Raw genomic sequence first — 12,255 nt, forward strand, 5'->3', positions numbered from 1 at the left:
AGCCCAAATATGCTAAGTGGTTTGTTAACTACAGCCGTTTTTGTATCGTACTATATTCTTTGGACACACACGTACCACAGACACACACACGGGTGTGCATTGATGTCTGTGGTATGTGTGTACACACGTGTGCTTGTGAGAGAGGGAGAGAAAGAGGGAGAACGCTGTAGCAGGCCTCATTCTCCATTGACTTGCATTGGATTTGCTTATGCTGTATAATATACTCTAGGAGTGTGTGGATTTCTTTAGATATTGCTTTCACAATAACAGAGGACCTACAACGCGCTCGCGCTCTTCTTTTGTCAGGACACGCCTACAGCAAACCCCCCCCCCACACTATCGATTGACATCCATCATATGCTATGTATAAATGCATTGATACAGGCAGTATAATAATCACCCTGGTTCATCCACAATGCTATTTTTTTCAGCCAGCCAGGTCTGGTCTGATGCGCTACCACAGCTACCTACCTTCGTGCCCCAGTTCCTCTATAAATATTTTTGCCGTGTATTTTATTCATGTGGAATCAGACTCCTGTTCTCTATTTTGCCATGCTCCCTCCAGGGGCCTTCACCACCTCCTCCTCTCAGCTAGCACTCATTCTCCTCTATTTGGCTACACTACCACAAGGGGCCTCCTCCTCCGCCACCACCACCTCCCCCCAGCTACCCATCGTCATTCCCAGCATCCCTCCCCCCGTCCCACCCCGTTATTTCCGCTTGAGTGCTGGCCCCTCCGCCACGACCACTATCCATCCATCCCAGTCAGGCCTCAAATCTCCCAATCTGCCCCCTCTCCTCTTATACCTCTTCTTTCCTGGCCTGGCTCGCCTCACTGTCCCCTACTTTCCCTCCAAACCTTGCTGTTAAATATTTTAACTTGGGAGCTGAACTTAAGAGCTCTGCAATCTGACATTCTCCTTATTTCTCTTTCTCTGACATTCTCTCTCTGACATTCCAGTAAGGCTGTGTTGGTTTGCCTGCAGTCTGAAACTAGTGTATTTTTCCTCTTTGTTTAGTATGCAGGGAGTAATTGTCACGGGGCATTGGTGCTCTGCAGACAAACTGCTTGCCCTCACTCCTTCCCTCTCGCACTCCCTCTCGCTCTCCCTTTCTTCCCTTGTACACTGCTCTCCCTTCTGCTAACGTAGCAAATCTATACAATCCTTTTTTTAACATGTTACCAGCCTTGAGCTCGCCACCTTGGCAGTATGTAAATCTGCAGGTTTTGTGAGCAGTGAGCCTTCTCTACTTCCTTCACTCTCGGTTTCTCCCTTCGCACTCTCTCTCTCTCCCCGCACTCCCTTTCCCTTTCTCTGCATGGTGATAAGAAACCCTGTCCCTCACACTAAACTAGGCCGAACAGCTTGAGGTTGAGTGTCAGGTTAACTGCTGCTTATGGCAAGAAAGACCATGCGGATGCCTTTAGCACAGGCTGGACCCCGATTATTTTAAAGTGACTATTTTATAGTGTCATTCTCGCAAAGGTAGGCCTATATTAATTACTGCTTTGATCTTTAAATTGAATATAGGTTCTCTTCAGTTGGTCAATGGAAAGACTTAATCAATTTTAGTCTCTCTGTCTTAGAGCCAAATCGTTACGAGTGGCTAACATTCATTTTATGGTTGTTTATCTCATGCTGTAGTCAGTACATAAACACATTTTCAGGTTAGCTTCCCCTGACCTCTGACCTCATTACCTAATGACCTTCTGCAGTGCATCTAGACTGCAGCTTACGGAGCTGATAGGCTACATGGGTCTGCAGAAAATGCCATAAAAGCTAGAATAAATTGCACCACCGTGTTTCACTAGCTCGCCACTTGCATAGGTAGCACAAGCTCAGCATTGATGGGTTTTGGTGGCAGAAGCACAAGCTCAGCAGACCAAGTGATAGTCTTGGTGGTATTGGCAGACTTAACACCACGCCATACTGGGTGGATTTTGTGGTAGACTAGACTCAAAACGGGAGGGGAGAGGGGGCGGGTGGACTTGGCAGTGGAGAAAGCCCAAATGAGGCAGAAGGAGGGGGCTTCTGTCACTGTCTGCCCAAATCCATCCCCCACCACCTCTACCCCCCCCTCCCTCCCCTCCTGCTTGCTCAGCGATGGAGGAAAAGCTTATCCCCACAGTGCCTGCCTGTCTGCCTGGAAACACAGGGTGATGTGATAGCCATTATGCTTGAGATGCAGCCAAACTAGTGTTTGTTTTTGACCCTTTTATTTAAGACTCAAATCTCTCTGTCAATATCAACACAATCACAATAGACAGACTCCTATTTATTCAACCACCATAGTCTTACTCTTGGCTTATTTCCTTCTCTGACTATCCCAATATGGGGATATTTGAATTGATACGCTTCAGACTGTTGTAGTCTTCTAGAAACAGTAATTTAATCAGACGAGGAAGGTTTTGAACATTGAATATGTATGGGGTCGGTGTTTGCATGTTGAGACGCCGTCTGGCTTGTAGGCTCTCGTCATTCTGTGCTATTTGGAGCTCTAGAGACGAATCTCAGACAGTGAACTGTGGGTAGCTAATGTCTAGAGAAGTCTGTCTGGCACCTCACCCAGGGTGTGTTGGAGCTCCTGTGATATGACATTAATATGATCTACTGCAGATGATGGAGCTATCCATATCTCTCTCTGTGCCAGTCTCAGCCTGCCTCCTATAAGCCTGTTTTGGCTGCTTGGAGGCAGTGTCACAGGGTGCAGACTAGGCTAGACAAGACAGTGTTATTTGGGGTCTCTGTCGGGGTGTGGGGATTTGGGGATTTTTAGATTTTGGAGAGCAGCTGAGTTGTGTGTTTATGTTCAGGTGTTTGTGTTTTCATGCGTGTTCATGTTCACATAGCAGCTGAAGTTTGGATTTGTGTGTTCATGTGTGTACTTCTCTCCCATCATCTGAGCTGTGTGTGTTCATGTATGTGTTCTCGTTTTCATGTGACCTGTTTTGACAGAGAAACTGAAATAGAGTGTGTTCTCTCCTCGCCAGGTGTGGGACTATGAGACAGGAGACTTTGAGCGGACGCTGAAAGGTCACACAGACTCTGTCCAGGACATCTCCTTTGACCAGACTGGCAAGCTGCTGGCCTCCTGCTCTGCAGACATGACCATCAAGCTGTGGGACTTCCAGGGCTTTGAGTGCATCAGGACCATGCATGGTGAGTGGACTGGAGGGACAGGAGAGGGTGGGACTGGTTAGAGAGCTAATGGGTTGGAGGATTTTATGTCATAGACTATGAGGAGGATCAGGGATGGTGAGGTATGTCTGATTGTTTAGTTCAGGCAACGCTTGGATGATTCCAGACATGTATGTGTGAGAATGTGTTTGGATGGTGCGTTGGGACACAGGTGCTACCGATGCTGTTCATTATCACGTATGATATGGCTCATCCTCACTGAAGTACATGGCAATCTGCTCCAATTCACAGAAAACCCAGTGAAACAAAAGAGCTTCACATCACAACCAAATTCTGTCACACAGGATTTAATGTTAATGCCAGCCATTCCACACTTCTTAACATCCTCCCCAATCTAACTCCTATAGGCGGTGGGGACTTGTTCTCTCGCTCTCTCTCTGTCTCCCTCTCTCTCAGGAATTCAGTAATTTGCACCGTTTAATATTAAGATTTGGAGGGCAGAATATGAGAATCATTTCTGTATTCACACACATACACACACACACACACACACACCATCCCTCAAGACGAGGTGCTATTTCTCTTATCATCAGCACTCTAAATGTACCAGTCCTTAGGCAGTGTCACTGCCCCCCTCCCCTCTTTTAAATCCTAATTGCTGCATAAATTGAAGTGGCACATCTTACGTGTGCCTTCAGGCCCCACTGAAACAGGAGTGGCTTTCCTATTCCATTGGAACTGTCTGGAGCTCCTAAAACATATCAAGACTTAATGTTTGACATCATATGCCCCTTAAAATCTCCCCAAAAACGTCTCTCAAATTGCCCAGACTAAGAAGTATGCTACATGAATGAATATGAATGCTTGAAGTAAATAAGATGAAAATGAGCTCATATTCCCCTTCTTGACTAGGGTTCAGTAATTATTTTAATCCATGTTTTAGTTGTAAACCTAGACAAACATAAATCCAAGGTTTTCAGTGTGTGTGTGAGATATTAGCGGTTTCTCCAATCCCTTTTTGGGTGTAATTTACACTGCGTCAGTTAGAGCTGGCATGTTGCCCCAAAACAGACCGGCTGTGTTCACACTGAAGAAACGAGAGCTCTGGGACCTCTTCTCTTTGTCTCCCTCCCTCCCTCTCTCCATCCCTCTCTCTGCTCCTGCCAGTTCCACTGCGCCAGCTTTCCTGTCATCCTCCCATCCCTTCATATTCTCATCCTTTCATTCTCTCCAGTCCTTCTCTTCTCCTTAACCAATTTCCCTTCTTTCCTCACCCTTTCTCCTCTACACAGTTTTCTCTCCCCATCTTTCGCTCATCCTCTCCCCCTCCTTCCCTGCATCCCTCCCTCCCACCAGGCTGACTGGTTTGGTAGTGAAGATTAGGAGATATTTTGGACAGTCAGTTTAATTATTATCCTCTTCACTCAGCACCAGATAGCAGCCCTTATGTGAGGCTTTCACCACCCATTATTATAACAGCCAGTAGCGCACTGTGGGGCTACTGTGCCCCCCCCCCCCACACACACACACACACACACACACACACACACACTCACCCATCCAATATATTTAAGCTTGCCTTTTAGAGCCTACTTGCTGTTTCCTCATCTTTTTAGCTGATTAAAAATGGCCGCCCTACTGTCTTGGTAATTAGCTGCCTCTTCTCCAGGAACAAAGACACCCTGGGTGTAATTGGCCGTCTCACTACTCATGTTAATTGGCTCATTTGGACAAAACCTATTTTATGGCACATTTAGTTCCGGGGACTTTATCAAGGGGAAGGGGATGGGGATGACTTCCTGTCAGTGGGTGGCATTCAGAAATTGAAAGGTTTGGGCAAGAAAAGCTTGCTAATGCATTTAGCCCAATTTCCCTCTGTCTGAAGTACAGTACTTGGACATTTCACCAATAGTTATTTCAGTCACCAGTGGTTGTTTGGAAAGGGGACACCTAGTCAGTTGCACAACTGAATGAATTAAACCTAAACTTGTCTTCCATATTTAATCAGAGGTGGGGGGGCTGCCTTAAATCAATGTCATAGGTGCGCAGTTGTTGTTGGGGGTTCACTGCCTTGCTCAAGGGCAGAATTTTTCCACCTTGTCGGCTTATGGATTCGAACCAGCAACCTTTCGGTTACTGGCCCAGCTACCTGCCGCCCAGTGAAGGTCTCATTGCGTTGTCTTTTCTTTTCCAGGACACGATCACAATGTTTCGTCCGTAGCCATCATGCCCAATGGAGATCACATAGTATCTGCCTCGAGGGACAAAACCATTAAAATGTGGGAGGTGGCCACTGGGTAAGTATGCTGCATAATAGCAGTCAGTGCTCACCATGAGCCTAAATGTTCATATAAGTGTGCAGGAGCTTCTCTTCTTTGAAATAGTATTCAACACTTCCTATGCTTCTGCAAAGCAAGCAACCATCTTTAACCCATCTCCCCTCTTCCCATCCATCAGCTACTGTGTGAAGACGTTCACGGGCCACAGGGAGTGGGTGAGGATGGTCCGGCCAAACCAGGACGGCACCCTGATCGCCAGCTGCTCCAACGACCAGACGGTGCGTGTGTGGGTTGTGGCGTCCAAAGAGTGCAAGGCCGAGCTGCGGGAGCACGAACACGTGGTGGAGTGCATCTCCTGGGCCCCCGAGAGCGCCCATCCCACCATCTTGGAGGCCACTGGCTCAGAGGTGAGAAGGAGCTGTTGATAGACACACACACTTCACTAAAGGCTTTGTCTCCTCCTTGGTCCCCAAAAGCACATCATGCAACCCCTTCGTCCTCAAAACGGCCACTGCTGACTCTTCAAAAGCACATTATACTTATGCCCTGTCCTTTGATCTGTGCCAAAACCTGTATGTACATACATGCCTTAAGTAAAATGGTAATGTACACATCAAGATAATACTGTGCACACGCCCATTTAAATGGTACGGCTAGGTACATACAAGTATCTGATTGCTCAAGGGAAAGTAGACCTAGATATTCCCGGGTGAACACCCAAGTTAATAATATGCACACATCCTACTGTGCGTGTATAGCTTACATGTCAGACAATTTACTTTGCTCTCCACTCACCCTCTGACTTCCTATATATCTGGGTTATTTGGTATTCCCTAACCTAGTTATCTGGGTTATTTGGTCTGTCGCCTAACCTAAGATTGGCACCTGACAGAGCCAGACATGTTTGAATCAGACCATGAAATGAAAAGTACAGGAGGAACCCTGTCATGGCCCAGGGTCAGACCATCACCCTGAAAGGTGCCCCCGTGAGTCCGCACGCACTCACACACCCTGGTGCCCCCGTGAGTGTCCCGCTCTCCACGGTCTTTTGATCATGCGTGTCCAATTTCAGCTGCATCCAATTTAAAACATTTACCCTCACAGGCAGCTAGTGGCCCTGTCAAGAACCATGCCTCCCTGTCTGCCTCAATGCCTGAGCGCAATGATACACAATGTCCCATCTTCAGAACTCACGGAAGGAGCCTCAGATAGTTGTTTTTCCTCTTTAGCTCTCTCTTTCTGTGTTTACCCATTTGAATGCTAAGTCGACGCAGTGATGGTATTGTTGAACTTGGCTAAGAGTCAAGCCAGAAGAGTAGATGCGTGCACGTACAAACATAAACATACACGTAAACATGCATACCTCATTACCCTCGCCTTTGATCAAATGCTCCTTTTGAATACTTGAAGAACTTGGCGCTTAGTAGCAGAGCCGGTAGAATGATTTCTCCTGACATCAATTATACTGTCACACTTTATGTTCTGTGGACTAAAGCAGCCAAATGTGACTCTGACATTTAAGACTGCTCTGCTCTACGTGCTGAAATGAGCCTGCACAGGGGAACCCAAACTGTTAGAACGCCCTCCCCTGTTGCAGAACTGAGGCATGTAATGACTTTTTTTTATATATCTCTGTGTGTATAATACCCCACCCACGCATTTGGTGATTCTTTGTTTGCCTAGTGCCTAAATAATGAGTTGGTGCTGAAGACTAAATAAATGGTTATATCCTCCACACACATGCTTAGCTGCCAAAGATGATATTTGATTTTAAAATAAGAGATGAATGGTAGTTTTGGTAAATATGGACAAATAAGATTTATACTGCACCACAGAGCATGTAGAAATGGAACAATTGAATCCAAGTGCAAATTTGGTAAATAATCAAATATTTCCCTCAGCTGTAAGGTCCCCTCAGTGCAAGTTTGCGCTACTCTGTGTTCAGAATCACTCTTAAATCAAAGCAGAGTCTAGTTGAACAAATAAAGTGTAGGTCTGTGCCCTGCTCTGGAGATGCATCCTCTGATAATTATTCAATTTGCAGTCCATTTCCCCTGATGCTAAGGTGGTATTTATTTATCAAAGGCTGTGGTATAAAAATGCATTTAATTCAGAGGGCAGCTGGCTGCATATAGTCCTTATAACGAAATTATCAAGGGTTGATGTCGCGCAAGTGAAGACTGCTTAAGGTTCTGTATTGGCAATTGGAGTTCATCGTATTCTCTCTCTCTCGTTGTCCTTCCAGTCTAAGAAAAGTGGTAAGCCGGGCCCCTTCCTGCTGTCTGGCTCCAGAGACAAAACCATCAAGATGTGGGACGTCAGCATTGGGATGTGCCTTATGACACTGGTGAGTGGACCGTTAATCATAGACATACAATAGATGGTCATTTCGATTCATGCAGTTTTGAATTGAAACATTTCCCCATTTGTGATGTCGAATCCATTTCTTCACATGACATGAATTGTAATGGGATTGACCTTCTTGAACACTAGTCTTAACCGGATGCTCTGTCTCCGGTTGACTGGTTTCCCGAACTAAGCATAGTCCTGGACTAAGAAGCAGGTTTGTTTTAGTCCTGGAGTAGTCTGGGAAACTGGCCCTAGATTTTGTATTAACAATTCTAACCAAACACTTTTGTCCCAGGTTGGCCATGATAACTGGGTGCGCGGGATGCTTGTCCACCCCGGAGGCAAGTTCATATTGAGCTGTGCTGACGACAAGACCTTAAGGATCTGGGACTACAAGAATAAGCGTTGCATGAAGACCCTGAGTGCCCATGAACACTTTGTTACCTCTCTGGGTAAGCCGCTCTCAATCTTCTCTTCTCCTACAGTCACAGTCAGCGTCAGTTACAGCTGGGTCTTGTTCAGTAGGCACACTGTAGCAAGATGTTAGCGCTGAGCAATGAACCGAAATGTCAAGTATTTTTTAGTTTTTTTAAACAACTAATTGACCGAGGTCTGTTCAATTATTTGAATTCCATTTAGTTTTTTTTTCTTTTCTGTGAGCTCAATGCGCACATTGCACAGTTTCTCTAGAGATAAATCAGATCCATCATGCTATAGGCCCCAGAGAGAGAGGATCAGGCAGGGGTTAGACAAAGCTGTTTTGGATAGTGGTTGAATGGGGTTAGGGATGGGATAGGTGGGGTAGATTTTTTGATATATTTTGATAAACTGGTCTTGTCTGGCTCAGTATCCTGGGGGTTGCTAGCTGGCAGCTGGGGTCTAAGAGGTAAACAAATGCTCCAGGATTTTCCCACTTTTCCCCAAATCTGAGGCTTCTAAGCGGATCAAGGCTAGGGAACTCTCCGGAGAAGGAGACTCCAGCGATCCAGCCAGCTTTCCTGTCAGGCTAGTGCTGTTTGAAGCCCCAGCCTCTGAAATCTAGCTACACGCACACACAGAGCACTGCTGTAAGCTATTGTTTGCATATTTTTTGGGGAGAAGACAAAAGCACCTTTTGTTGAGGTTGTTGTGCTGTGCTTTTCTGTGTGATGCATGTACCAAGAGGTTAAGAGCTTTGTAGTCTAGTTCATGAAATGCCCCAATTCAACTATTGATAATTTTAAAAAATATATATTCAGGTCATACTGCTAAATGGAATATAGGTTTGATAAATAGCTTTCAATCGCCTTTAATGTGGAAGTTAACTAATTATTCTGCCGTCTCCTCTGGATAGAACCCGATTCTCTCTCTCTCAATTAAATTCAAAGGGCTTTCTTGACATGGGAAACGTGTTTACAGTGAAATAGACAAGAAACAAACACTATCTACTCTTCCTTTGTACTGATGCCCTTTCTCCTCCTCTCCTCAGATTTCCACAAGAATGCTCCGTATGTCGTCACCGGGAGCGTAGATCAAACAGTAAAAGTGTGGGAGTGTCGCTGATCCGATCAGACCTGAGAAGATCGGACCACCACCATCCCAATTACCCCCTCTCCTCCCACCCCACCCCCTCTAGACCTCATTCCACCCCCCTACACCCCACCTCACACCATCTCCTTCATCTCCTCTGGCTACACTCACACACCATGGTTAATACCTTATCCTGTCATCACGCTCTCTGGTCCAATAACTATGGTCCTTTTTATGTACATTATTCTGGATGTAGATTGAGCTATTAAATGTTACACAGCAAAAAAAGTATTCTTGCATGGTGATGATTAATCCAAAATTGTATACTGTAAATTTACATGATAACGTTGTCTAGAAGTACCATAGGTTTAACATGGGCGGGGCTGGCTAAGTCTGTCACTTGCAGCCTTACCTACCTACTTACTGAAGGCAGATGTTTTTTTTGTGTGCGTCACAAATGGCACCCTATTCCCTATATGGTGCAATACCTATGACCAGGGCCCATGTGCCCTGGTCAAAGGTAGTGCACTATACAGGGAATAGGGTGCCTTTTGGGACGTACTCTTTGACTGGGTGTAAAACGTAGGGCACTAACACTGATAATTTAAAAAACGACAGTGTCTTTACGTTTCAGATTTATTATTTTTGTCCGCCTATTTTTATTTTCTTTATATTATTTTCTCTCTCCTTTTTACTGTTGTAGTCTGTTTGTCGGTGACCTTTTGAGGAGGAAAAACAACAAAAGGAAAAGTATAATCCCTTGATGCCGGAGGATATGAGATTGTCTGTCTGTGGGGGTTTTGTTATTGGAATAATATGTAGCTTTGTAACATCACTTCTGAAGTGTGCATACCATTTCTCTTCATGTGGAACTAGATAATATATTAATGGCTGCATATACGAATGTTTCAAACTGTTGTCTATCTTCGGACATCTGGGGGTTGAGAAAACAAAACAGCTTTGTACTCTTGTCATGACGACGCGTCCTAAACTGAGAAGCAAAACCACTCCTGATAGACTTAGAATTATCCTATCCAATGAATTAATTATGTTTATTGAATCAGAACCTTTCTCTTTTGGCATCTGAATGAATTAACCTGGCTAGGCTGCGCACCTGGCGCCCTTATTTCAGTTGGTTAGCATTTAGGCTAAAAACTCAGTGGACTGATAGCTTTCAGGTTAGCATTTAGGCTATATGAGGCGATAGCGGGAGGTTACGCCTCCCTGAAACGCTGCTCCCTGTCTGTTCGGCCCGGTACTGGTTCTTATGGTTGGCCTCAACTGATCAGGCGAGCGCCTCTGCCTTTCTCTAGCACTTGGCCCTTTAGTAGCAGACTTCAGGTATCACTTCTTTTAATCTCAAGCACTTGAAAAGAAGGACCTTTAGGTGTCTCCCTCCCTCTGTAAGATGTCTCACTGATGTCTCAAGTCTAACCTGAGTGATTTCCATTGGACTCAACTGAACCCTCTCCCTTTTTCTAACCATATGACGAATCAGGTGTCGGCTGGGTTTTATTGTCCCTTGTACTACAGGAATCATGTAAGCGATTTGATGCTCAGTTGGCCATTGTCTTGTGCTGCTTGCTTCTATGGACTGTGTAAATTAGGGAGGGCAAGCTTAAGCCTTAGCTTTGGATGAAATATGCAAGTTCCAAATGAGTCGGACTCAGTCGGAGAGACGTCGTCATACCATGACAAGAAGTCAAAGTTGCCCCTCAGGTTTTGGGATGTGCAAAATATCTCCTGGGAAAAAGAACAATAATTGAGAGGTAATAAAGCTGTTTCTGTGGTGGACAAAGACATGTAAACCAAAGCTTTTTACTGAGCTGTGGGTAAGTGTCCAAATCTGTGTTTCCACTGAACTGACTGGTGAACTATCGGGGGGATTCATGGTGAAATGGTGAAATAAAATGCTAGCAGTAGACATGCTAATGAATGCTTGTGCTCTCTGTACAGTAGAGGTCTGATGGTGGTAGTTATTGTAAAGGGATCTTCACCCCTAAGACTACATACAGCAGCTCCCTTGCCACAGACCGGCTTTGGTCTTGGGCTAGGCCTACTAGGATGCGCTTGTGCACAGGAGAGTACTTAGACGCTTTTCCTAGTGAAGAGCTCTTGGGTCGAAACTCCACAGGGCCGACTCTAACACATTGCAGTAGTCTCCTGGTTGGCAGGAACATCTTTGTCCTATTCTGTTCATGTTAATGAGCTAGGAGGCTGAAGAAATAATGAAATATGACAATTGGAACTCATTGTAATCTAACCAAATCCCTCCATGACAATGGAGACCAACCATTCCGTCCTACCCCCCCCCCCCCCCCCCCCAAAAAAAATTAAAAAAATAATAAACATCTGGCTTCTTCTTACTCTGCAGCAGGCAGAAAAATCATATCTTGCGTATCCCTGCTTTTCGTTAGATCTTTGGTCCTTTGTCCGACTGACGATCGAAGATGTAAGACATTTTAAAATAATTATAAAATGCATAAACAAGATATACTTTTTTTTAATCAGCCTTTTTCCATTACGATGCAATTCTTTAATAATAAAGAATTCCACTTGTTTAACTGATATTAGTTTAAGCTTCTTTGCTGAATAACTTCCTGTTCCTCTTCCTGTGTGTGTTTGATTGGATGTAGCTAGCTGCTGCTGTTGACCTCTGAACCCTCTGATAGTGGCTAGTGTGATGAACCCTGTGACCTTTGACCTGTCGACAATAGCACTGCTGCATGTACCCCTGTTGTACCAGAGGCTGAGCTGTCTGGTCTGGTGGCCTTTCTGGTTCAAGTGCTATGATGTAAGCCACTCAACACTCAGGCCGAGTCTGAAATTGCACCCTATTCCCTAAAATAGTGCACTTCAGACACAGACTCAATCAGTCACAGGCCACCCCGCTAAGCTGTCAAAGGCTAGTCGGTCCACTTGACATTTATATACTGTAAAAAGAGCGAGAAGTAGGATAAGAGAACTCCATCTCTTAC

The 12,255-nt window shown here is 45.1% G+C and overlaps 1 protein-coding gene across 2 annotated transcripts in view; it reads left to right on the top strand.

The window, feature by feature from the left end:
• The window catches only part of LOC311101865 (lissencephaly-1 homolog A-like), a 52,606-nt gene extending 41,008 nt beyond the window's left edge, over window positions 1-11,598 (top strand). Inside the window, exons 6-12 of one of the 2 annotated variants that reach the window (XR_014609961.1) lie at window positions 2,993-3,161; window positions 5,335-5,437; window positions 5,598-5,826; window positions 7,665-7,766; window positions 8,064-8,220; window positions 9,237-9,721; window positions 9,821-11,598. Coding sequence is in view for 1 of the 2 variants with exons in the window: in XM_084143090.1 (XP_083999216.1) it covers window positions 2,993-3,161; window positions 5,335-5,437; window positions 5,598-5,826; window positions 7,665-7,766; window positions 8,064-8,220; window positions 9,237-9,310 (834 nt within the window). In the remaining variant the exon portion in view is untranslated. Of the gene's footprint in view, window positions 1-2,992; window positions 3,162-5,334; window positions 5,438-5,597; window positions 5,827-7,664; window positions 7,767-8,063; window positions 8,221-9,236 lie in introns of both variants that reach the window. The other variant, XM_084143090.1, reaches the window with a different exon arrangement.
• Window positions 11,599-12,255: the final 657 nt, after the last annotated feature.

Source organism: Coregonus lavaretus (assembly GCF_964263955.1).
Source record: "Coregonus lavaretus genome assembly, chromosome: 26".
NCBI classification, from domain to species: domain Eukaryota; kingdom Metazoa; phylum Chordata; class Actinopteri; order Salmoniformes; family Salmonidae; genus Coregonus; species Coregonus lavaretus.